This window comes from Melospiza melodia, chromosome 14 (assembly GCF_035770615.1).
Source record: "Melospiza melodia melodia isolate bMelMel2 chromosome 14, bMelMel2.pri, whole genome shotgun sequence".
NCBI lineage: Eukaryota > Metazoa > Chordata > Aves > Passeriformes > Passerellidae > Melospiza > Melospiza melodia.
In genome coordinates, this window is record NC_086207.1 from 5,893,389 (window position 1) to 5,919,390 (window position 26,002).

Genomic DNA, 26,002 nt, shown 5'->3' on the forward strand with positions numbered 1-26,002 from the left:
GTGGCCATGCCATCAGCAAAAAGGTCAGAACTGTTCAAACACCTCACTGCAAAGGAGTTCATCCCAACATGAGCAGATGAGCTTAATGCAGCCTCAAGCTGAAGCTGTTACAGGTTCAGGATTGTTTCAGGGCATGTGTGGCTTGTTCATGTCCTGTCACCTCATGTTCATGGCTCCTGGCCCACCAGAAAGAGAAACCATCCTCCTCCTCAGCTCCCTCAGCTGTCACTGCTGCCTCCTCTCTGTCTCCACTCCCATACGGTCTCTGATCTCTCCCTATCTCTGCCAACTTCCAAAGGCAGCCAGATCTGCCACACAAATCATTCCTGGGTGGCTCAGTAGCAAAGCAGTTCAAGAGAACCCCCCCAGACTGTTCACAGTCAGCGCAGCCCCTTCCCTGCACTTCTCAGTGACCCGAGGAAAATCACAGGAGGGCAGCTCCACCATGGCCAAGGTGAATTGGGGAGTGCAGCAGGAGCACAACAGGTCAGGAGAGGCAAGGCCATGGAGCCAGGCTGGCACGAACCCCAGCCACACCAGCTTACACTGCAGTTCGGATGCCACAGGTGTTACCCAGGGCCACAGGCTGCTTCCCAGAGATCCAGACACCAACACCCCGTGGATAACACAAGTTCCAGGTGACCCAGGCCGAGCTTGCAGCCCTGCACACAATCTCTCCCCTTCCCCTGTGAGCCCACAGTGTCCCTCAGGCAGGACAGTGGCCACGAGCTCCCTTCCTTCTCCAGAGCAGCAGAGGGACACAGCTCCCTGCAGGAGGGCTCACACCTGCCCAGCACCAGAGACATGAGACAAGAGGAACAGATTTAGACCAAAAGCAGTGGACATTTATTCCTCGTTTGTGCAAGAGTGTCAAGATGCATTTGGGAATGGCTGGGACAGACCCTGTGGCTGGAGAGCCAGCGGCTCCAGCCTCTCCTGCCCGATGGCTTGGGTTACAATTCTACTAAGAGGAGATAAACTTGCAGACTCACCTACTGTCACACCAACGATGCTGGCAAATACACTTGTATACAAAGAAAAGTTTCAAACTACATTTTTTTTTTCACTAGATTCAAGTGAAGACTTTGTTCCAAAAAAAAAAAAAAAAAAAGAAAAAAAAAAAAGACACATACAAGTACAATTTAAAACTGTATGAACATTTGCAAATGTTTAGTGCAAAGTAATTATGTAAAAGCTACATTTTATGAAAGTTTGTGCTGATGTGTTTGGTAGGTTTTTTTCTTTTTTTTACCCTTTTACATCCATTTTTTTAGTTACATAAGGTTTCACTTACCTACAGTACATATGCATTGTGTTAGGTCCCATGCAAGTGGGAGTAATACCATCAGGCTTTGTAAAATGTCACTCTGATTCGCATTTAGTAAACTGCTTATTTGGTTTAACAGTCAAGTTCCTGGCACACTACACATCCTGATTTCATCTAAGTGCTCAAGCTCCTGTTTGCCTCTTCAGGTGCCTTGTGTGATGCAAACCAAACTGCTTCACGACTTCAGCCCAAAAAGTTTTTTTTTTTTTAGAGAAATCCACCGTTAGTTTAAGCCTGTAACAAACTGCTCTGAAAATTAAAAGCCTATTCACACAAAGTTATATGTAATGACTGTAGTAATCAGTTTATTACACAGATTAATTCATTCTTGAACGTACAAGCCCCAGGGGAGCAGTTGGGTCTTTAAATACACACAAGTTTTCTGTCATATGGATTTTTTTTTTACCCTTACATCCAGAAAGACCTAAGCAGTTAAAAAACTTAAGAAAAATAAGAGCTATTAGCTAGGTATTAACTGAGAAACCACATACAAACCAAAAAAAGTATGAAGGAAGGGAGAGAGTTGAAACAAATCAACATCACTTGATGCACTAATAGCTCCAATCCATTTAAATGGTGACTGGTTAAACTTAGACCTTAAACACAGGATGTGGGTACAGTTTCTCATTGGTCATAACATTTACCTAAGGTGTAGGTCCTTCAGAATAAAATGAATACAGAAACAGCTTCAAGTTCTTCACCTTGCTTTTCATAACTGTTATGAGTTTAAAAGGATTCCACTTAAAATCCTTCACGGATCAGCAACACTGTCCCTAGAAAATCTGAAAGCCACCAGAACTCTCCCCATTCATTCCCATTTGATTTCCCAATTTAACTCAGCAAGGAATGCTTTTAGGCTCACAAAGTTATGACTGAAGAACCAGCTTTTCACACACACACTTCTCTGCTAGGAGTCAATGTTGGTACGGGGAAATACAGTATTTCTAGTTTGTTGTTCCAAGTATGTACAACACGCAGCACTGCTGTATCAGGTAAACATGTGCACAGGGGAAGATGAGGCGTGGGCTCATAGAAAGCAGTCAAATGGAAATCAAAAGGACTTTCTCTTTCAGAGTTCCCCTATCTTTATTTGTAGAGGTTATCCAATAATTTCTTTAATTACATCGCATACTTCTGAGTCCATTCCCGAGCTATTCTGTTGTACCTGTATGTATAAAAAGAGGATTTATTCACCATGGCATCTGCACAGTATTTCAGCTCCAGCACTCTAGTCTACACATGGCATGAAATCACAGTACTATTATCAGTTTGTAAAATTTAAGCAAAATTAAACATTAAGCAAACAAGGGAAACAAAAAAGTCCACAGTGCTTAATGGAAAAGAAATATCTGGTGGTATTTACAACAGGAATGTGAGATCTGTGTGATTGGAGACACAAAATGGAGCCACAACAGGGCAGAGGGGAAAGGATTTTCAGGAAGGCTTTATCTGTGCCTCCCCCAGCCCCATCTGCTGTGTCCCTGGGGAAACTCTTACTGCAGGGTTTCACTTGGTCATTCTGGAAAACAGATTAACATGTTCCCCCATCTCCTGCTTCCCTGCAAAGTTAAGCCCAGTACCTGCCATCAACTCATCTGCTAAACCCCAACAGCCATTTCTTCCTACACATTTGGCTATTTTGATGGCTGTCAGGAGACACTGATTTGTCCATCAGAATATTTTTATTCTAAAGGGACAATATAACTCAATTCCCAAGAAATTTGTAGCTTTTGCACCCAAATACTCTTTACAGCCAGAGGAAGCTGAGGATACTTGTGCAAACAAAGCAGTTATGTGATTAACTGCACTGCTGAAAGCTTCTGACAACAGAAGGCAAGGTGTTCATGTTCTACAGAATTTGCAGAGTAAGGCACAGCCTGAAGTTCCCTAGAGTACACCAAGTTGGTTTGGTGTTGGAATTTAGTCTGTAGACAATGTTCTTTAGCTTAAACAATCTGACAACCCACTCCTAACTAACTCTCTCCTTCATATCACTGCTTAGAGACTGCCCAAGGAGCAAGTCCTCCTGTTTAAACCCAAAATTTATTTCCCTATTTTTGTAAAAAACAGGAAGGATTTCTGTTTATCTGCACACTTAAAGGTGCAGATATCATTGTGGATTGTGTCTCCAAATATGTGCTGCTGGTCTTGCAGCTCTCAAAACCAGGATGAATAAGCTTCTCTAGTACTGCTCTCAAGTATGCAGTAGAGGAAGCAAATTTTTGGACTATTTTTCCTTCCCTGCTCAGGTCTGGAAGGGAACAATGAGGCAGGAAGTCTTTACAATACTCATCTGTTAAAGTGCTTGTTAGCACTGAAATTTCTCTGGAAATATGTTTGCTGGAGAGTCCTCCTGCCCCACTTCTACACCACTGGTTCTTCCCTTGTGTTGTAGAGTGAAGGTAAAGCAGGGAGTTTGCTATTTCTTTGTATGACTCCCGAGCTGCCATGGAATATTCTCCCGTTGGAGTAACTTGCTCTCCCTCTGGTGGTTACATGGGATTAAAGCAGCTCAGACAGTGGTTAAAAAAAACCCAACAAAATCTCTAAGAACACCACAGAGCTGTGATGTGCCTTTTTTCACTCTCACTCTTTTCCAAGAAGCAGTTCCTCTCAGTTCCCCTCCACTGTGTGGATCCTGCCCTGTCAAATCCCATGGCTTTGGTTTCCATACTCACTTTTCTCTATCTGTTTTGTAGATCCGTGCAATCTCAGGCACTAAAGGATCATCTGGATTGGGATCACACAACAGAGAACAGATGGACAAAAGTACTGAGGAGAGAAAAGAGACACTGAATTAGTTCCAGGACAGCTGAGGACACCTGCAGCAGTCAGCCCATGCACTTCCTTCCCCTCCAGCCAGCAGCATCAGCAGCATTTGTTTAAGTTTGTCAGGATCACCAATCCCAGGTAATTCAGCTGAGGGATTTGGAACAAACTCCTTTTACCAGTGAACTACACAACTTTCCACAAGCACAGTGTCACAGTGAGTAACCTCCTGGATAGGTCTGTCCAGCAGCAGCCTTAAACCACAAGGCAGAAGTGTTGTCCCTGAGCCTGGTAGCTGAGAGTCCTCTGGGAAAACATCCTTGCTTTTGCACCTGAAATCCAACAGTTCCCTAAAGCAGCCACCTCACTGCTGGGTGACCTGGAGAAGCATTAATCAAAAGTCAAACAGCAGACAAGTCCAGCTGAAATGAAGGAAGCAAGGGCTGTTCACAGCTACTGAAGAATCACAGAATGGTTTGGGATGGAAGGGATCTTGAAGCTCATCATGTTCAAACTCCTGCCATGGGCAGGGGCACCTTCTACCAGCACAGGTTGCTCCAAGCCCCATCCAACCTGGGCCTGAAGATTTGTTTCAAAATAAACTGGTCTTGCAGTGAATTGAGAGGCTTAATTATTTTCCAAGCATAAAGAAAGCTGAGATGGATTTAGTGTAGACCCAAGAATGGCCAGCTCCTTGCATTTCTATGGATCACAGAGCCCCAGAATGTGAGTGTTTCACTGTAAATAGAATGGATGTATCCCACAAGGCAGAGTGACAACCCTCACCCATACAAGGAGCCAGGACACTGCTGCAAAGCCACAAATAGCACTTGGACATTCCTACACTCACTGCACAGGAGAAGGCAGGAAGTTCTAAGCAAACATATTGGGACAACACTACACCAGGCATGGCAGGGACATCTTGCCCCACTCCTGAAAATGCCAAACATTCCCTTCTCTCAGCCTGTTTGGATCAAACAGTGCCACTCCATATGTCCCTTCACCAATGCAGCAAAGCAGTTGTCACAGTGCAGCCTCCAGGCAAGGTGCAGATGACAAGAGTGAGGAGTTTGAAGACACTAAACACGAATCTGCTCCAATTCCCATCACTTGCAGGAGGCAGAGCTATGAAAAATGAAAGGAAACAGCATGCAGCCCATAAAAACAACAAAGGCTCTAAGACAGGTTAAAAGGGCCACAAAACAGAGATCTCAGAATGGCTTGGAATGGAAGGCCCTTGAAAGTCCATTTCATTCCACCCCCCTGCCATGGCAGGGACACCTTCCACCAGCCCAGGGTGCTCCAAGCCCTGTCCAGCCTGGCCTTGGGCACTGCCAGGGATGGGGCAGCCACAGCTGCTCTGGGCACCCTGTGCCAGGGCCTCACCACACTCCAGAGAGAAGATGGAAACAGGTTTGATACTCAGCTTTTTTTTCAAGTGGGACAAGAGTGAAAGCTTCCCTTAGGTGTGAACTGCACAAGTTGCTCAGTGTTGTGAGCACCAAGAACCCACTTGGTTCAGTATTCCCACCTGTTTCTGTAGACCCTTCACTAAGGAATTACCAATTCCCAGTTCAAAGCTTCTAAAACAAGTTTGATAATAAACCAGTCTTGGTTTGGGAGAACGTATTTCTGCTTCTAGAAAAAGGAGCAAACCTCTTCTCCCTTTCCCCAGTTTTTCACAGTGCACTTGTGAGAGTGAAGAGCTTCATGATTCTCCACCATCAGCTGACAGAGGGCTGATGTACTGAGCTCCCTCAGCACCTATAGCACAGGTCTAGCACCAGTTCTTTTCCCCCAAAAATCAAGTGAAGGCCATGTTAGTTTTCAATGGGAACATCTCTGCCACCCCACACTGCTCAGTCAGTGCAGTTTGAACACAGCTGTTTCTCCAGCAGTTTTCCTGTAGCTCATTTCTTTCTGTCAGACTCCACTGCTCTGGTCACTGAAGTTTCTTCAGCTGCAGGATGAGCAAGGCAGCTCCAATCTGTCCCCTGCCCTCACCAGAAGAGGCAGGAAATCCAATCAAAACTTTTCTGGTCAACTGTTGTAACTACTCCCTCAAGGTTTTATGTCATCACAGTCCTTTCAAACCCCAAGGACTTTTTTGAACACAGTGGCTCAGCCTTCATCAGCAGAACCACACTGCAGGTCTGTGCACTGCTCTCTGCCCACCCTCACACCCTTCTCCTAACACTCAGCAGTTCACTTTTCAGTACCACCCCAAAAACATAGAAGAAAAATGGACACAATCATTTGGCTTCAAGCTGCACTGCCACATTCAGCTGCTTTGATTTATTTTTCTAAGTCTTCATTATTCCAAATTATTCTAATTACACTCACTCTTGCTGGTGACTTCACATCATTCACCTTTTATCTGTACAGCCTCAGCAAAAAAAGCCTTTTTAACTAAACTGGTTTAATTTTAATATCCTGATATTTGTCCAAAATCAATCCTGCAAGTTTCTCCCAAGGCTTTCCGCTAGAACACTGCACATGTTTTAGACCAACATACAGAAAAATCCCTTGGGAAAGGCACCACCTCAAAGTTTCAAGTGCAAGGGGAAAGGAGAAGGAACCCTTACAGATGTCAGCTGTGTACCAGAGTTCTTTGATGCATCAGATATTGAGTTAAACCAACACCATGGAATAAGAGGTTCACCAGGCCCCCTCCCTCTGCCATGAACTAGTACTGCAATGAATTCCACAGCAAAACCTTGACATTTTCTAGTCAAATGACTACAACATTACTATCAGACAGTAAAAAGAGAATTCTCCAAAAATTTGGAGCCACAGAATCAGGTTGAATAATTACCCAAGGCAGGTAAGTGACACTTCACACCTGAACATGCTGCATGGCCATGGGCAAAGCATTATCAGCTTGGCAGAATCCCTTCAAGTCCCTCACTGGCAGGGATGTACCTCAAATGTGCACTCTTTGAATTCAAGCCTGGATTCTTCTCAGTAATGGCAAAATAAATTTTCCTTGCCATTGACTCAGGGGATTCATCCCTTGAAATAACTCTGTACAGAATTATTTCTCATAACTCTTAGCTGTCAGAGCTGTCCAGCCACTAAGCAACTTAAACCACTGTCACTTTTAAGCTCCTTTTCACTTGGAAATTGGTTTTGCTTTGTTTTATTTCACCACCCAGGCAGCCTACTGACCTCCAACCCTTCAACTGCATTCCCCATCTATCTCTGCAGACAACAGAGAGAATTTGCTCTTCCTGCTGCCATGGACTGGCACAGGCTCCTCAACACCAAGGAGCTGGGAGAACCAAACTCTTCAAGCAGAAGGGCTGCTAACAAAGTGCTTCTGGAAAATGGGCTCAGCTTCCCCACAGAGCAATGACAGAAATGTATTCTCCCCAGGCACAATGATCACTGAACACTTCAGACTGCTTGAGTACCATGCAAAACAAGCCCAGCAGTGTAACACAGCACAACTGAGATCCAGGTCCTCTCTGCAAGACTTTCCTTACAAAGCATGTAACACTGAAATTCATGGGCAATCTTTCTCTGTGCAGAAAATCGTGCCACTGACAGCTTGTTAACATGACCAGCTCCAGTTCCTCCCTGCACAGTCCACCTCAGCAGCTGCCCTGTGCTCTCACACCAAGGTCAGCCCACCACCCTCCATGGGAACTGCACCTTCCTGGCTCTGCCCCAGCTCCCACTGAGCAGATGTGGATGCAAATTCCACAGGTAAATGTCATGGCTGGGTTCCCTCTGCTATGAACAGCTCAGCCATTAGTCAGGACAATCCAGGGTGTCAGCTCTCCACAGGTCCTTCCAGCAGTGCAGAACACAATTTAAAGCCCATCTGGCTACTGGAACATCCAAATTTAGGTGTGTTAAAGCTCCTGGAACTCAGAGGTGAAGACACTCTTAAAAGCAGCTGATCCTTATCTGCCAAAACACAAACCCCAAATCAATGACTTTGTCTGCAAAGCCTGACTGGTCTGACACCCACCACTCCAGTCACAATCCTGCTGCTTAAGTCTAGCTGCAATTCCAAACAAACTTGCTCCAGTAAAGCACTCATCCATGGGGCACTTCAGAGTGAGGAAAAGCAAGCTGAGGAGCCATGGAATCTCCAGCTGAATTCACAGGAGGGAGATAAATGGGCACTTGTATTTCCAAAGTAATGAGCTCCCCAGAAGAAACAGCTGCTGTGTTCTGATCCAAATGCTGTTTGGTGCAGTCACTGCTCTCCAAAAGGAGCTAGTTTAGAATCCATGTAGGAGTAAAGGTCCATCTCTAAGCAGTCAGAGACTGCACCAACAAAGTGTTTGTTACAGCACCAAGAGGGTGCTGAGATGGTTGCTGTGCATGCCAGGCTGTCAGGACAGCAGGTGACACTCAGCTCTCCTGTCAGGCTGCAGTGACACCAGAGTGTCAGGAGCAGCTGATCATGGGAAAGCTCAGGCAGTGACACAGAGCAGGTGGATAAAACATCAGTCCCTGGCCATCATGAGGTCACAGCAAAGGCAGCAGTCCATCCCACCTGCTCTGTCCTGGGGAATGACAAACACTGTGCCAGGGCTTTCCAAGGAAAGTGATTTGTCCTCTCCTGGAGAGCAGGCCATGGGCTCTGGCAGCCAGTGCTGTGCTTCTGGCCCAGCCCAGCTTGTGAGTGTAAAAGCAACCATTTGTCAGCTCAGGTTTGACTGAGCCTGGTAGGCTGGAAGACAACTCTGCCAGCAGAAATGGGAGCTCTGGGCATGCCAGGCTGCTGAGGAATTCTTAATTCCATTCTGAAGGGTTTATTAGCTGTCCTGCTTCTCTCACTAGCAAGGGCTCCTTTGTTCATCACCAGCCTGGCAGCCTCCACATCAAGTTCACTGCTACTTCCATCTCTGCTCCTTACAGGAGTCAGGTTTTTCCCTATTTTTGGGGAAACTGGTTTTAAGTTTCAGGCCCCAAACCATTCAAACTTGAGGCCTGTAGTTGTCAAAGCTTTATCAGTACTGACAGATGTTAAGCTTGCAGCATTCAGCACTGGGAACACCACTGAGCAACAGGTTCAAATGCCTGGTTCTTGATTGTGAACAGGCAAGATGCATCCAAATAAATGAAAGGAACTCTGGCCTCTGCTTGAGTTAAATCCTGTTTCTTAACCACAACCCCATTTCCAACTCCTCCAGCCATCTTCCCCAGCCTTACAGGAAGTGTACCTTTAAATCTGAGCAGTTTAAACTTCTGCCTTCAAAGCAACTTGCATTCCTGCTAAGTCAGTTCAACAATTTCTGGTGACAAAAGAAGAAAAGTTAAGCATTGCCAAGTGTATCCCAGACTGGTTGAGGCTGGAAGGGACCTCAGGAGATCATCTTGTCTCAAGCAGAGCCACCTAAGACAGGCTGTCCATGACAATGTCCAGGGGTTTTGGAGTATCTCTGAGATGGGACAGCCCACAGCCTCCCAAGGCAAGCTGTGCTGGTGCTCAGCATCCTCACAGTAAAACTACATCAAGTGTTTCCTGCTGTTCAGAGACCCTCCTGTGCTTCAGCTTGTGCCCAGTGCCTCTTGTCCTGTCACTGGGCACCACTGAAAAGAGTCTGGCTCTGACATCCTCCCTTCAAGTATTTACAGACACTGCTAAGATCCCCCTGAAGCTCCTCTTCTCCAGGGTGAACAGCCCCAGCTCTCAGCCTGTCCTCACAAGGGGAGATGCCCCAGTCCCTCCATGGCAATCCTGGCCCCTTCACTGGGCTCTCTCCAGTACATCCACACTGGGCAATGCTCCAGGCACAGCTTCAGCAGCACCCAACAGAGGGACAGGATCACAGCCCTGCTGGCACAGCCCTCTCTGGGGCAAGGACAGCTCCTGGGAAGCTGCACAAGTGGCTCAGTTAGAGTTGTGAGAGTTGAAACAAAAGTGGGCATTTCCCTCAGAATCCCATGGAGATTGACCCCTGCTCTGTGACAAAGCCACCTCAGTTATGTGGGTAAAGCTGCAATGGGCAAACTGAAAGCCAAGATGATCAGAACCCAACTTCTTGATTTTGAAAATGGCACTGAAAATGTCCAATTCAATCTCTCAGTACTGTTACTTCCAGCAAGTCTCAGTGAAGTGATTCATGAGGAGCAACATCACAGAAATCCTCACTGCACCAGGCAAGGAGGTCTGGACAGTGGGAGCTGAAGTCCTGCATGAATGAGGCTGAGGTTACCACTGCCCTCCCAGGCAGGGCACACTCACACAGGCCCCCTGATTTATTCCTTACAAAGCATGGGGACAAGTGGGACAACACAGCACATCAGTCCAACCTTTACTGCACAGGTGCTTCAGTTCAGGATTAACTCTTGCACAGCCACTTGCCAAATTCAAGAGAAAGAGTGTCTTCCCCCTCACCAAAATGGCTGAGAATAGCTGCAATAATGTTAAAACACTTCATATTCTCCTGTTTCAGGCAATAGGGATTCTTATTTATGCAGATTTGGAGATAATGTTTTTAATTTAAGCCTACACATTCTGCCTAAGCCTTGGAGTTCAAATTACCCACCACGGTGTGGTTAAGAGGGAATTTTGAGGTTATTTATTCTCCAGTATGTATTCTTGAGGGAACACTGAGTTCAGAATTACTAATATAAGCAAGTCAGCTGTTGTACTGAGACAGTCACTGCTGTTCTCCCAAGTTTTAACAATTGTAGGAGGGACAGAACAAAACCCCAAAATGCCAATCACTTCTATCATAACCACAATTTTTATTAAATTGCTTACAGAGGGCTGGCTCCAGAGTGTGAGGAGCCAAGACCTCTAACTTTACCACTGAACTGGAATGATTAAGTAGCACTGATATGATTTTTCAGGCTTTCCACCAGAGAGTGGCACTTCTAACCCACAGGAAGTCAGTGCACAGCCATTCCCCTCTCTCCTTGCAGGTTAAGGTGAAAAACATCTTAATGTACCACACATCAACTGTGAGCTGCTGACAGTGCTGCCTCCCAGCTGCCTCAGGAGGGAGCTGTGCACGATAAGCTCTTTCCTACAAGGACTGTTTCTACTCTTCCCAGATTTCTCAATCAGTAAGAAATACGTTTTTTCATAGCTGTGCTCTCTGCTTACAGATTTTAAATTCAAACAGCTTGCTCCCAGTAGCATCCAATTTAAAGGGTGGCACAATTTTAGGAAACACTCTCAAATCTACACTACAAATAATGAATTGATGCTTTGGAAGAGGTATGAGCTTAATGCTGAATGTTCTAAGTCTTATTATCCACCTCAAATTACCTAAATCCAACAATTTTTTCTGCTAACAACACATTCATTCTTTGATAAGGCTGATGAGTTAATAGAAAGCTGGAACATCCCTGAAGTCTGTCACAACACACTCTAATCTGACTGAACACAAGATTTCAACCCCAAAAGACCCAAATTGCCTTTGTAGACTTTATTTCCATTTGTTCAAGATGGGAACACTTCCCCTAAGTATCAGCTCTTTGCTTCTGAAATCTGCCTTTTGACAGGGCATCCTTGTGATTCTGAGGCAAGTATTCCTATAAAGCCACCCCTAGGAATTGGCTTTGTTGTTTTAATTCCTTCAGTAAATGCAGCCCAAGGGAGCTGGGACAAGGTTTTCTCCCAGGTTAGAGCAGTGTGGATGCTGTGCTGTGTGCAGCAGTGTGGGCATTCAGCTGAACTGCTCAGCAATGAGAAGTGATCAGCACTCAGAGCCCCCTAAAGCCAGGAGGGAGAAGGGCACTGCAAGGGGCAGGAGCACAGAACAGCCACCCTGAGCCCATGGCTTATTGCAGCTGAGTCACAAGGATATAGTCTGAAAAGGATAAGACAAAAAAAAAAAAAAAGAGTTCAAAGCAGAAGACAGAGGGAGATTGAGATGTTAAAGCATATTGCAAATGTATTTGGGCAGTAAAATTAACACTAGGATGTATTTTCTGAGTGATTAAAACTGACAGCCTGGAGCAGCCTCTTAAATTCTTGCCCCATCTTCTCCCAATTGTCCTAATTCCAATCTATCTTGCAGTATTTTCAATCATGCTGTCTATCACCCCAGCACCCATCTGGTCACTTCAGATTCCCTACAACAATACAGCATTTTCTCCAGTTAAGCAGCAATTAAATCAAACCAGACCAGACATCAGTGCTTGGGGCTAATTTGGTGCTTCTAAGAGCAGCCAGTACTGACTGAGAGCACTTGTAAGGAAACTGCAGCAACCTGACAATCATTTTTTCTTCATTGACACCATTTTTTCAGTTCTTTCAAGACTTTGAGCCTTGTGCCCAAGCAGATTCACTTCTGCCAAGAGACAAGGAGTAACTGGTTTGGCTTTCCATCTGCTTCTGCAAATGCCTTTAGGTGGCCAGAGAAGGTGGGAACTTCTGTGGGCTCAGGGAAAGGCAGACAGTGCTGATATCCACAGGATGTACCAGATCACCTGTCTGAACCACAAAGTGCCTGGGAACATCACATGTAGCTGGAGAGAAGGACAGGCAACAGGAGAGCCTCAGAGCAGGGACACTGTGAAGGACAATGTAATCAATGTGACAACTGCAGCATTTGATTACAAGGACAGTGTGAAGCTGCAGAACAGAAGGGTCAAGACATGATCATGCACAGGGTAGACTCCAAATATTCCTAAATAGCCATGGCTACACCTACAAGCTTGATCTAGTTTGTAAATCTACAGTTCCAATAGCCAAAAAAAAAAAACCAAAAACAGCCTGTGTCTTCTTTCAAGATGTTTAAAACCTCCTATTTATATTAAATATGAATCCTGCTTTACCAGGCAAAGGCTAAATTCCAGTGCCCCACAAGCTAACACAGTTCACAGGGACCAAGATGCTCTTAGCTAATTATTTTAGATTGTTCATTCTAGGCAAGTTTTAACCATGTTTCAGTAGTCCACACTGGAAGTTCTGTTAAAAAATTACCAACATGGAGTTCTGATGCTCCCTTGAAAGAGAAATCCTTTTTAATATGACAAAGAATTAGCAACTTTTAAAAAGCCACAGCTTCTCCCTTACATATTTTACTCTGGGCATATCTCAAACATTAAAGTCTTCCACTGTCACACACTAGGTTTTATTTTATATCCATTTATATCTATTTTGAGCTGAAGTGTTCTGAGGTGAGGTGGCAGGAGTATGTACTCAGGGTAGTAAGACTTGAGGAGTCTCCCCATGGGCACAGGGAAACTGGATGTGCTGAGCATGCCATGCTCCATGGAGAGTCACAGGACAGTGCCCACAGAAATGGTGGATTCCAGCAGGAATGCAGCAGTTTTTACATCCCAAATCAGTACTTTTAGCAAAGTAAACTGAAATAAGCATTGGAGGTACCTTTTGAAATAGTTAGTGCTGGGGACCACTGTGATCGTAGAATATCAAGACAAATGCTGCCATTACTGTTAATATTTGGATGATAGATTCTTGTTGTAAATGCAACCTGCAAAAGAAGGAAAATTTCAGTGTAGGCTCACAAATATACATCACACCACATGGTAAAGGACAGATTTATGGCAGAAGCCACTCACCTTAGGTGGTTTGAAGGGATAATCTGTCGGGAAGTGAATTGTCAAGAAAAATACTCCACCTTGATAGGGACTGTCGTTCTGTTAATGAAAAAGAATCATTGCAGCTTCAGGAGTTTCTACAAGACCACCAGTCAAAAAAGCCATGAACATCAATTCTCTCATACTTACTGGTCCCATTATTGTAGCTTGCCAATGGAACACTGAAAAAGAGAGAGATTTACTTCAGTTTGGAGAAGCTCAAGTAATGATCTACTTTCTTCCAGACAAAGCAGCACAGAGAAGAAAAGTCTGTTTTAAAAACAAAGCCTTGTGAAAGGCTGCAGGGAAGTGAGCCAAGGAATTAAAGAGATACAGAGTGAAGCCCTCATTCCAGGACTCCTGTGGTACCACACACATGTCCTGCAAAAAATCCCATGACAATAAAAATCTACAACTTTTCAGGCTCAAAACTGTGAGTTTAAACTGTGTAATTTCTGATGAATCATAATCCATGACTGCCCTGTTCAAGCCAGCTCCAGCATGAACTCACAGCTGCTCTCCTACTCAGACTGTGACACACAGAGGGGAAGCCCAGGCTCTGTGTGAACCAAACCAGTGGTGTCTTCACAACATTCAAGCATCATCTCCACAGAGGCTCCAAGATTTCACTAAAGCAGCAGAAAGAACTGTCCTAAGAGAATGCAGGAATGACAGTCTGCCCCTCCTTGGAGCAGGATGTGCCAGGACACACTCCAGGTTCAATGGACAGAAGTCAATCCTCACTTGTATGCACCTGCCCAAGAGAACTTTCACCTGCTAACACAGCATCTGTGAAAAATGTGGCTGTGCTGGGAAGGAAAACAGTGAAAGCTGATAAATCTACAGGAGGCACAGTGGGGAGCTCTCAGGGTTCCTGTGTCTCCACAGGCTTCAGTGCCTGTGCAAAGAGCACCAGCCTAGGAAATGATTTGTGAATTAACACTATGGAAGCTTCCCTGAGCATGGATGTCACCTGCACAGCACCTTCAGAACTGGGAGTTGTAGATGAAGCCAGGAAAGAAGGGAGTCTCCAAGAGAGGAGCTGAAGGCACGTGGAAGTGTCTGTGCCTCAGTGGCACCTGGTGGCCCCAGCTGTCAGGACTGCCTGGCCAAAAGCAGGAGTGGAACTACCTGTTCTCATCCAGCACAGGCAGCTTTTAATTACACATGGTACAGGCACTACAGCTCAGAATGATCTCATACAAGGAAGGAGGAAAAAAGCAGAGTGGGAGTAGCTCTGCAAGGCCAGGGGAGAAGACTGTTGGGTTGGAACAGGTTTGTTTTAATCTACTCCTACGTTTCTACAGGAATGTGTAACTTTCTATACACTTCAGCACTGCTGAGTAGCTCAGAAATGATTCAGAAAGACCTTAGCAGCTCATTTTTTCCTTTTAAAAAGGATACCTGAGCTTAGAGTTCTCAGCTCTAACAGAGAGAGGATTTCACTAATTAAATATTCCCTCTCTCAGAAGCCTGGCTTTGGGAAACTCTGCATCCAATGAAGAATTAGGAAACCAAGACAGCAGCTCACATGTAGCATTCACCCATCTTCAAGGGGTTCAGTTTCCCAGGAGCCCCCTGTCACCTGCAGCAGGACAGGGAGAAACATGGGAGGGGAGGACAAAGGGGCAGCAGAAATCCCACAGGGAATTGCAGCCAATCCCAAAAAAAAAACCCCAGTAAAAATCTCACAGGTCCTGATGAGATTCACTGTGGGTGCTCTATAGAGTCACCACTGAAAAGAGAACCTCAACCAACTATTTTCTTAAACCAAACAAAACCCCAGAAATAAAAACATATCCACAGGCAATCTCAACTTTTGGAAAGCTAAAAGGGAGGTTTGGGTTTCCTCCCACTCAATGCCCACCCCAGACTTGGCTGCTTGTTTAACCTAAGCTTTAAATCCTGGTAACATCCAGGACAAGCCTGGTGAATGCAGAGATGGATTTGTCACACAGAACTTATTCCAGTTGATTCTTTGCTCTGCAATCAGCCAAACAGAGGTGTTTACAAAGGCAGGGGCTGTTGGCTATCAGTGGGTAAGCACAGGTACATGGTGGAAAAGGCTGAGCCACTGGAGGCACACCATCATCCAGTCCCCAGCACATTTCCAAAACACAAGCCAGAGGTGGGTAGAAGAAAGCTGAAACTACATTGCCAGGAAAATCCCATTCCTACAGACAAGGCAGAACAGCCCTTCCCTTTCTGAGGTCCATGAGCCCCAGGGATAAGAAGCTCAGAGCTGGGGACAGTTTGTGTCAGCTGGAACAGCCACAGGACAGCACTCTGCCAGCACAGCATGTCCTGAACTCTGGGAAATGTTGTTCTAACAAGGCAGCTGCAGCAGACCTGGAGTACAGGCACCTGGGAGAAGGCACCTTTCTGTTGCTGCCACTGCTATCCTCTTACACACATCCCAACTGTGGCTCTCCAGAACAAAAGGCTTTCATTAGAGGTCTTTCAGAAAGGTGGCACCAGGAGAACTGAACAGCACTTTACAGCTTTCTGTATCAGTAGTAACTTTCCATTCTCAGCCTTCACCAACTTCAGTTACCACCTCCTCTGCCAGACAATCCTCCTCACCTTCGATAAGGCTTTGGAAAACACAAAGTGGTTTATCATGGCACAAATCACACTTGCTAATTTAAGGGAATAAAAGCCTCTGACTGGCTCTCCATCTTAGTCATTTCTTGTCTATGAAACTACAAACCTCTTTGAAATACTGTTTGGAAAACAGAAATAGGTTGTGAAGAAACTACTGCTAAACACCCTCAAAACCAAGCTGGGCTTCCACTCATCTGAAAGAGCTGCTGAACAGGAACATTCCCACTAATTTCAGTATTTTCACCCTCAGGTTTCAAGGGCTTTTTTTAAATGTAGCCCTACATTTCTACAGGAATGTGTAACACTCTGTACACTTCAGCACTGCTGTGTAGCTCAGAAATGATTCAGAAAGATCTTGGCAGCATTTTTTCATTTTAGAAAGGATACCTGAGAGCTCTCAGCATAGACAAGGAGGGTTTCCCTGCTTCCCTCTCTCAGGAGCATGGATGCTTTGCTGACATCACTCGTCAGACCACACTGCACAGCAAACTCAGTGTGTGCTGTTCAGGGGGCACTGCACTCACAGCTGCCAAGGGTCCTCTAGAAGCCTTTTCCATTGGCAGAGCTGCTACAGGAAAGAATGTGAGCACAGAACAGAGCAACAACTCCCAGTCACTCCCCAGACCTGAACAGCAAGGCCAGGAAGATTGTCTGAGGCTGTCCCTTACACAGCACCTGGCAGGGCATGCTGATTTGAGCCCAGTTTCCAGACACCATGTACAGTTTAGATATCTGAGTTCAGAAGGCTGTGGGCAGCTGCTTGCTGGTTTGACCACAGATCTACTGAGGTTTCCTAACACCATCCCCCAGGAGAATTCCAGAACAGTTAATTTCAAAGGCATAATTTAAGATGTGCATTGAGTTGCCTAATCAATAGAGTGGGAATAAGGAAATTATTTCCCACAAGGAAAGTGTAAGAGATACAGAAGAGCAGCAAATTTAAGATCAGGAGGTGAAGTATTATCTAGCACTCTAAAACAAACAGAAGGATTCTCCTTGCTGAGGAATTGGACATCCCATCTCAGAAGGAAAAGGAGAAGCATGGCAGAGGGCAGGCAGGTGCTTGCAGAGAGCAGATACTCACTGTCATCCCCGACAGGCCCTGCTGAACACTGTGCTGGAGGATCACGTGCCAGGTCGTTCAACTCCTAAAAAACAGGAAGAGTTTGTTTCACTTCATTTCAAAAACAACCATGTCATTGCTCAAAGGCTGCTAGGGGCACTTTGGCAGCGCCATAGAAATAATAACCAGGACTCTGGGAAGTCAAGTTGTGTCTTAAAGCCAGGAGACAGAGCTGGCAGAGGCCTCAGTGACCTGTCCAGCTCCAGAGCCCTGAGTCACAGCAATCCTCAGGTCACAGGGGCTGCCAGATCTGCCTGCACTGGCCCCAAGCATTGCAAGGTTCTGCATCTTCCACCAGCCCAGGTCACTGAGAGATAAGATGGCCTCAATCCAACAACTCTCAGTGTCAGCCTTATTTTATTCCCTCAGTTGTAACAGTTCCAGTGATCCAGTTTATCACCTCCACAGCCAGCCTGCAGCACAGACAGCTGCCACAACCTGGGGCTGTTTCACCTCCACATGTGCACATCAGTGACCATTGCTGGAATGGAATAAACACAAGGCCTGCCATGCCCACACACCTCACTGAAATCCCCACTTCTCAGTGCCTGTGCCAGTCAAATTCTCCTCTGAAGAAATTCTATGATGAGTCTGAACAGGGTGAGTAACTCACAGTACACCTGAACTATATTATTTTGCTTCAGTTTGAAGCAAAATTTCAGCACAGTTCAGAGTTACTGTTACCAGTAATTCACACCAGCCATTTGCTCAGGAAGTGGATGTTTGGTGGAAAGTGCAAACAAAGTAAAACTTTGAAGTCAAACTTTACCTGCTCCATTTCTGGCTCAGTCACTGACCTGCTTTGCTTGATAGGCCTGAACATATCACCATTTTTGTCTGTGAACTCAGTCTAGAAAGCTGAACACACACCAGATAAGGACTACAACTATTATCTAGTGCCCAGGAAACACTCCCATGCTGTCCCTGGTCCTTTGTGTGTTCAGCTTTTCACCTCCCAGAACAGTCCAAACTGGAGTCTCCATACCAGGCTTTCGGCAGACAAAACATGTAAGTACAATGATTAAGAAAAGCTGATTGCAGGAATGGAAGAAAATTTGCCATCTAATGGCCTTTTGTTATTCACAGGCAGTGATTAAGCTTTTGAACAGATGATCTCTGGGAGTTCCAGCTTCTACCTCCCAGGAACTGGGAGGCCACCACTAACCAAACCTACGAGGCACAAATGCTGCCTCACAAACACTGAAATCTCTGGATTTCCCCCTCCAGATGCAGAGCCTCAGTAAATCTCACAGGCCCTGGCACACACACACACGTTTGGGTTTTGCCCTCAGCAGCTTCCAGAGAGCCCTGCTGGAAGCATCCTTGACTTGAACCAGTCTGTGGAAGCTTTTCCAGTGCTCCTGCTGGGCTTTTTCCACTTGCTGTTCAGCATGGACATGGACAGGAGCAGACACTGAGCATGCAGCACCTACTGGAGAGCCTTCTCCCTCCTGGAGGGGGAGAGAGCATCTCCAAGTGTCCTCCAAAGGCACAAAGCTCGTTGGAGCTGCTTCATCACCACCAGGGCAGCACAGGAATGTGCAGAAACCTCCACACACCTTCCTCAGGGGCACAATAGTCATGGCCACCAACAATGAACTGAGTCTACATACAACAGGCAGGAAAACTTCAAAACAGCAATGACAGCAATGTTCCTACTCTGTCTAAAGGTGTGTGGAGTACAGTCCATTTCCAAACAACACTGGATTCTGATTTTCTCAAAAAAAAATAAATAATGCTACTGTATTCAAAACCACAAACTCACAATTGAAAAAAAAAACAAAAACAAAAACCTCCTTACCACTTCTCATCCCATTTTATGCATCAATACTCTATCTACATCCACATGACCCAGAAGGTACAACTGTAAAAATCCATGGTTTCCATGCATGACCACAAGCTACCACAGTGACATTTATGAACACACTTCCCTGCTATAAAAGGGAACATCAGCTTGGGCACACATTTTACCAGTTAGCAGAATACACAGCTCCCCCTACATCCTGCTGCCCAAAAGCACCAACCACTTCAAACTGCACATTACAGAGGGGCCACAAGGTAACTCCCCAAGAGCCACAGAGGCAGCAGTGAAGGTCAGGTAGCAGCAGCTTCTCATCAAAATACTATTTCATTCTCTACATATTTAGTTCCAGGGAGATTTCTGAGTTTTCTGAAGCCCTGGGTATTATCTCAGTAGAAAGTGATGACTTACAACAACCACTTGTACCACTTGTCTCAGTGACAAGGTGGCATTTCAGGTTCTGTTCCATAAATTCATAGAGTGAAACATCACAGATTAAAAGGTCTATGTAAAAACCAGTGTGGAAGTTCCTTGTGCTTAAAAAAGTATTGCATCAACTCTCAATTCAAGCCCCTGCAGCACAAAACTTCCCAAATTTTGTAGAACAGCTTGGAGAATGAGTTCAGCTCCTCCCCTTCACCCCTCAAGACTCTGGAGTGCAGGCACCAGCTGCTTCTGCCTACAGGAGAGGCCAACACAGCCCTGGATTTCCTGGCAGGGCACAGATAAGCCATGCCATGCCCTTGCAGCTGCTCTAACCCTCCCTGTACACCTGCAGAGCCCAGGAGCAGCAAAGGAGCAGCTCATGACAGAGAGGAGCAGCCCCAGCTGCTGCACAGAGCCAGGCCCCTGTGCCAGAGGCTGCTCTGCCTTCTGCAGGCTCCTGGGCGGCTCCTGAGGTATCATGAGCATGACAGCAGAGCCAGCAAGGTCCTGCCTTCCAGCTGCTGCTGAGGGACCCTGAGAAGCAGCTGGTTTCTGTAACTCAGAACAAATGACTCTGGAGTTCCATAAAACTGGAACTCCTAACACAGGGAGGATTCAGTTACAGTCTGGTATCACCTACAGCCTGAATGCACTGGCTCCCAAGCTGCCAAGCCCACTGCTTTCCCCTGTGAAGTCTTGCTGGTCCTTGCTGACCTTGACCACACTGACATTAAGCCAAAACTTGAAAAAAGCCATAGCAGTTTCCACTCCAGACAGTTTTTGATCCTGAAGCACATGCAGGTTTTGCTTCAGGAATTTACAAGCAGCCTTTAGATCAAGTTCCAGTTTGAGTTACTCAGCTCCCAGGGCTGCCTCACCCTGAGCTGGCTTTCCAGCTGAAGGCATCTTACAGAATTTTAAGTTTCTGTCATCTCCCCTAAGGAAAATACCCCTGGGGCTGGGCCCACTGGATCCTACCATTACCCTGACCCATCTCACAACTCTTAATGAGTCCTTTAGCAAAAATGAGGAAGTGGAAGAACATCACAAAGCAAGGTTCAAGGTGTCCTGCCTGAAGGCCAAGTTGAACAAAACTACTACCATTAAATCCAAACAGGAGATACCCTAAAAGCTACAAAAATCTCACAAGAAACTGACATTTAGGCTCCAAAACCCAGTTTAATTATGATCTTAAGTTCCCAACATGGGAACATGGGCCAATCCCTACTCAGGGGGTTGCAGGAAAGCATTTTAAGGAAGATGGAATGTAGCTGTGCTTCCCAAGCCATGACAGGCATCAGCTGCCAGCGAGCCTTGAGGCTCACAGGTTCAGCAGTGCCACCAGCCTGGCTCAGCCCCACACACCCTCAGCCCAACCCTCCTCCTGTTCTGCTTCCAGGAGTGGTACAGTGCCTTTAAACCCTACCTCAATGCAGGCATCCACAAACTGCACAAGAAGCTCCCAAAAAACTCAAACACAAATGGTTTAAGTCCTATAAGTTTAACCCTGCACATGTTTCAAGTTATAATTATCAACTCCAAAGACATTTGTTAGTGAAGTTCCAATTTACTCCTCTAGACAACAAATCCTCTCCAGCCCAACACACTCCTGGTAAAACCTGCTCTGGCCAAAAGATAAGACTGGTTTTAAGGATTAAGTTAATGCTAATAGAGCCTTCAGTGAGAACAACCAACATAACTGGCAACATCAAGAAGTTAATCAGGTAAGTAAAAAGCCAGTATGCTTTTTTTTTATTTTTTTAATTTTCCTAAGCCTTGGGATACAGCAGAGCTCCTCAAATCCACTCCAACACACTGTATGTATTCCTCTGGATTATCCAAAGTCCTCTTAGCTTGAATTCCATGGGCTTTCCACTCTGCCCCAGTCTGAGCTGCTTTCACATTGTACTTTACTGAGAGACCACATTAGCTTGATTGTAAACCTAATTTCTGCCTCAGGTTGCTGCTGGAAGTGAAATAAGGTTTTCATTTGCCTTCAGCAAGTTTATTTGCCTGAAGCCCCCAAACCCTTCAGCAACAGGCAGTGTAGGGAGATGTTACAAAATCCTGACTTATGTAACCAAAAGGAACTCGTAGCCACTTTAGCCATGAATTGTTCCCAGCTCCCAACAGAGTAAAGCCAAGCAATGGGAATGAGGGCCAAAGTCGAACTGATCACACCCTGCCTCACCTCAGGAGCACAGCTCAGAGGAGCTGCCAGCTGCCCGGGCAGGGCCAGCAGGGCAGGAGGGTGGGAAGGGCCTGTGCCCCTTCCCTGGGCCAGCAGCACCTCCCTGCCAGGTGCCAGAGCTGTGCCAGAGGCATTTCCCTCAGCTCTGCCCTCCACCTGCCCAGCAGCCCTGGGCACGAGGCAGGGTCACCACGTGCACCAAGGTCACACCAACAATTCCCTGCAGTGTCCATAGGTGCTCTCCCACCCACAGGGCTGTCACCCCCGAGTATCTGCCACTACAAATCACTGAAGCATTTTAATCCTTTCAACAAAAACTGCTTTTGCAATGCTTGAAGCTGCTCAGATCCCCCAACTCTGACTCCTCACGAGACTCTGCATGAGAAATCATGAAACACAGCTACAGCCAAAGCACATGTTATAAACAAGCTCTGATCTAACTGTCACCTTTCTTTTTTGATTTTTTTTTTCCAAAGCCTGAACAGGAAGAAGACCAAAGCAATGTGTAACTTCCTCCTGGTGTAGACTGTGAGTATCAAAACACCTCTCTAGCTAGCAGAAGCTGCACAGCATTCTCTGTACACAAGCTCTCCAACACAGATGGGCTGTGCTGGCAGCTCCCCGCTCGCAGCGAGGGGCCCAGCGGAAGAACCCAGTTGCTCCCACTGGCTGCTGAACAGAACTGGCAGCACAGAAACGACACCAGCTCTGCTCAGCACAGGTACACAGACACAGCTCTGCCCACCAAGGCTGCTCTGCACCCTTTCCTCACACATCCCACCCACAGGCACTGCTCCTTTGGGCAGAACGATGCCTGAGCATCTCTGGACTGCAGGACTACAGCTACACAGGAACAGCGCTGTGGAATTCAGTTTAACTTCCTATTTTTTGTGCCTATACATTATAAGCAGTAGTAATCACCAATTCCTCTGCTACAGAAAGTGTTTTACTTGAGCAGGGCTGGAGCACAGCTGCTGCTTTCCCTTCCCCCTCACCCGCCCATCACACAGGGGAACCCTGCAAGACAATGAGCCAACCTTTTCCTTGCTTTCCATTCAAAGAACTCCAAACGGTGCCCTAGTTATCCACTCAGAGGTACTGCATTCCCTAAAGATCAGCAACACAGATGGGCATGTGCCTGAACTCAAAGGGTTTTGGCTTAAACCTTAAAATGGAAGGCCCTCCTGTACATCCCTCCCATCCTGCCCTTGGATTGCTTCACACTGCTTTTAAATAAAATCAAGAATCTAGATTCTATCTGGAATAAAAGAGACCATTTTACATATATATAAAAATACCAATTCAATTACTGGACAGGAAGGACTCACCCTGGCAGTATTGCTTACACTTCTCACAAGGAAAGATTTCAAGTTTCAGACCCATGATCCAATAAAAGCACCCAAACAAGAATTTGGAGCCTCAGTGCCCAAAATACTGTGGTGAGTAACACAGGCAGCAATCTGAGAGCAGGTCTCACCCAGCCTGAGCTCTTTTGGAGCATCTGCTCAGAGAGCAGCTGCTGCTGTGTGCACACGTTACCCCAGCCCGAGCCTCTGCACAATCCCCAGAGCAACTGTGCCACCAGTGACAGACTGGGACGGGCCCTGCAGCATCCTGGGCTGCTCACACGGCAGCAGCAACCCGGGCTCGCTGCTGCTTCTGCCCCCTCCCAGCCGAGTTCAACATCCAAGAGGCCATTTCAGGTAACACTGTATCAAACCTTCACTCTTGGGATTTGCTCCTCTCCAAGTTCTCAGCCCTGTGTTATCCGAGGACACAAAAAAATTTGACAAAAATCTCATGGAAAGCCTTTGTGGTTCAGGAAAAACCCCAACTGCCAAGAGCAAGAGCCAGTGGCCAGACTGAGCCGTGCACACTGATATACCATGACTGATAACACCCTTAAAAAAAAAGCCAAAGCAGCACTTTTCTCTGCCATCGTGTCTCTGTGCTCCAGTCCACTGGGATTATTCCTGCTCAATCCACACTCTGCCCAAGCTGCAGCAGCAGAGGTCACAACCTGGCTGTCCCCTCGTTATGGTGACAGGGACGGCCGTGCACCCTCCCAGAGCCCACAACAAGGCGGGGATGGCGATGGGAGCGCTCTGCGGGGGGTTTAAAATAGCCCGAGTGAGTGCAAACAGCCAGCCATGATCACCGGGGCACTTACACCGAGACACCCACAGCGGCTCCCAGGGCTCCCTCAGCCTGCAGCTTCACGCCCATCCAACTTCCCGAGCAGCTGGGCTGCTACAACAGCACATTTATTTCCCTCCCCGTTCCTGTTTGTGGAAATGCTGCCTCCAGCCCCAGCATGTCCCTCTCCTCCACAGCCACCACACTCACTACACTGAAACTCTCTTTGCAGAGCTCACACAGAACTGCTTTGGTGATGCTCTTGCTACTTCCCAAGGCTTTGAAGAGTCTCACAGCCCTACACAGTCCCCATTATCTCTCAGGGTTCTTTATTTTTGAAAAGCAGCATGAGGAGGCAGTCCACAAGCACCCAACACTAACAAAGACTCTACACATCCAGCTCTCCTCCTGTCACAAACCAGCCTGGAAATGCAAGTGCTCTCAGATCCTGACTCCTGACCCTCAGCATGCACTGAACTACAACCAGGCAGCTTTCCTGACTTACCTCACCCAGGATTCACCCTCCCCACACAGCCCTGCACTGCCTATGCATGCCCAGCCCCCCACAGCCACATTTACCCTGTTCAGCATCCACTGCTGTCTCCCAGGCCTATGAACCCACTGCTGAGGAGTAAGAGCTCTTCCAAAGCACCTGTGGGCCCACAAACACTCTGAAGAGTCCTCACAATGCCCTGAGGACCACTAAAGTAAGGGAGAGAACACAGAGAAGCAAGACTCAGCTGGAACAAAACTTCCTTATGTAACTCACTACCGGATCCAGAGCTGGAAAATCCAACAGTCTAAAATCACACTCCAAACACTACTTATTCCACAAGTATAAGTAAGGCTTCAAGCTCTCTTCCATTTTCTTCTCCACCTGAGCTTTAACCTGATCAGTAGGACACATGAAGCTTCACAAAGCCTCCAAGGTAACCTACAACCAAAGCAGAGATGTTAACACAGACCCAACACTACACACAAAACCAGACAGGGCTAGAGAGTGAGCTGTGAGGTGTGGGTTTACAGCTGGTTCTAGGTAAAAAATAATTTACATAGTGATCAAGAGGAGAAACAGTATGGAAGGGCTGTTTGCTACACCTGAACCTTGTACAGACTCCAAACTGACAGCTACACGTTTTGCAGGGAAAAGGATACCAACTCCCTGCCTGAGTCACCAAGGCAATACAAGTGGACTGCAATTACCGTCGAGGGTTTTTTTCCTGGTAAAAGACACTGATGATCAAGCAAACACTGTCCTAAGCCGGCCATGGACTGGGCAGCAGTGTTTTTCCAAAAAGCCAGGACACGGAGCACGGCGCAGCTCCCGCTCCAGGAGAAGGCAAGCTCGCAGCTTTCCCTACAAGCCTGCGGGATGACTCAGGCTGTCGAACAGCGCTGGCTCCATTAAAAGAGCACAGCACGTTGCTGTGTGACAGCTTTACTGCGCTCAGCTGCCCGGCACCGCGATCCTTGTCGCTACCGGAGGAGGGAGAGGAGCCCTCGGCCACGGGGCCCCGAGCGGAGCCACGCCGGAACTTGCAGCGCGGGCCACGCTGCGCTCCTCGGGGCGCCTTCCTGCGGCCGGGCCGGGCCGGGCCGGGCCCCCGCGGAGCCGCAGCAGCTGCCGGGGCCGCCGCCGCCACCTCCGGCCCGGCCCCGCCGCCGGCGCCCCCTCGCGGCCCCGGCCCGGGGGCCACGTTGCTCCGGAGGGGCTCGGCCGCGGTGCAGCCCCGCGGGCAGGCCCGGCCCGGCCCCCCTCGAACAAAGCGGCCGCGGCCCCCGGGAGCGGCCCCAGCGCTGCCGCCCGGCCCGAGCCCCGCGGGGGGGAACCCGGGCGGGCCCGGCCCGGCCCGGCTCGGCTCGGCCTGCCTGCCCCCCCCCCCACTGCAGGCCCGGGCCCGGGCCGGGTTATATAAGGCGAACGGGCCGGGGGGAGCGGGGCCGTGCGGGGCCGGGCCGGTTCGGCCCTTACCTTGTGGATTCTCTTCAGCGCCATTGTGTGCGCGAGGCGGCGGCAGGAGGGGCGCGGGCGGAGGGAGGGGGCGGCCCGCGGGACTATTTGCGAGGGGAGGGGGGGAGGAGGAGGAGCGCGGAGGTGGCGGCTGC

The 26,002-nt window shown here is 47.4% G+C and overlaps 1 protein-coding gene across 1 annotated transcript; it reads right to left on the bottom strand.

The window, feature by feature from the left end:
• Positions 1 to 823: 823 nt before the first annotated feature.
• On the bottom strand, positions 824 to 26,002 carry UBE2D2 (ubiquitin conjugating enzyme E2 D2). The gene is made up of 7 exons (XM_063168545.1): positions 25,869 to 26,002; positions 17,304 to 17,367; positions 13,766 to 13,797; positions 13,598 to 13,675; positions 13,404 to 13,509; positions 4,006 to 4,099; positions 824 to 2,492 (listed from the first exon to the last, which is right to left on the bottom strand). The coding sequence occupies exons 1-7, from the start codon at positions 25,890 to 25,892 to the stop codon at positions 2,447 to 2,449; spliced, it is 444 nt and encodes a 147-aa protein (XP_063024615.1). The 5' UTR covers positions 25,893 to 26,002; the 3' UTR covers positions 824 to 2,446.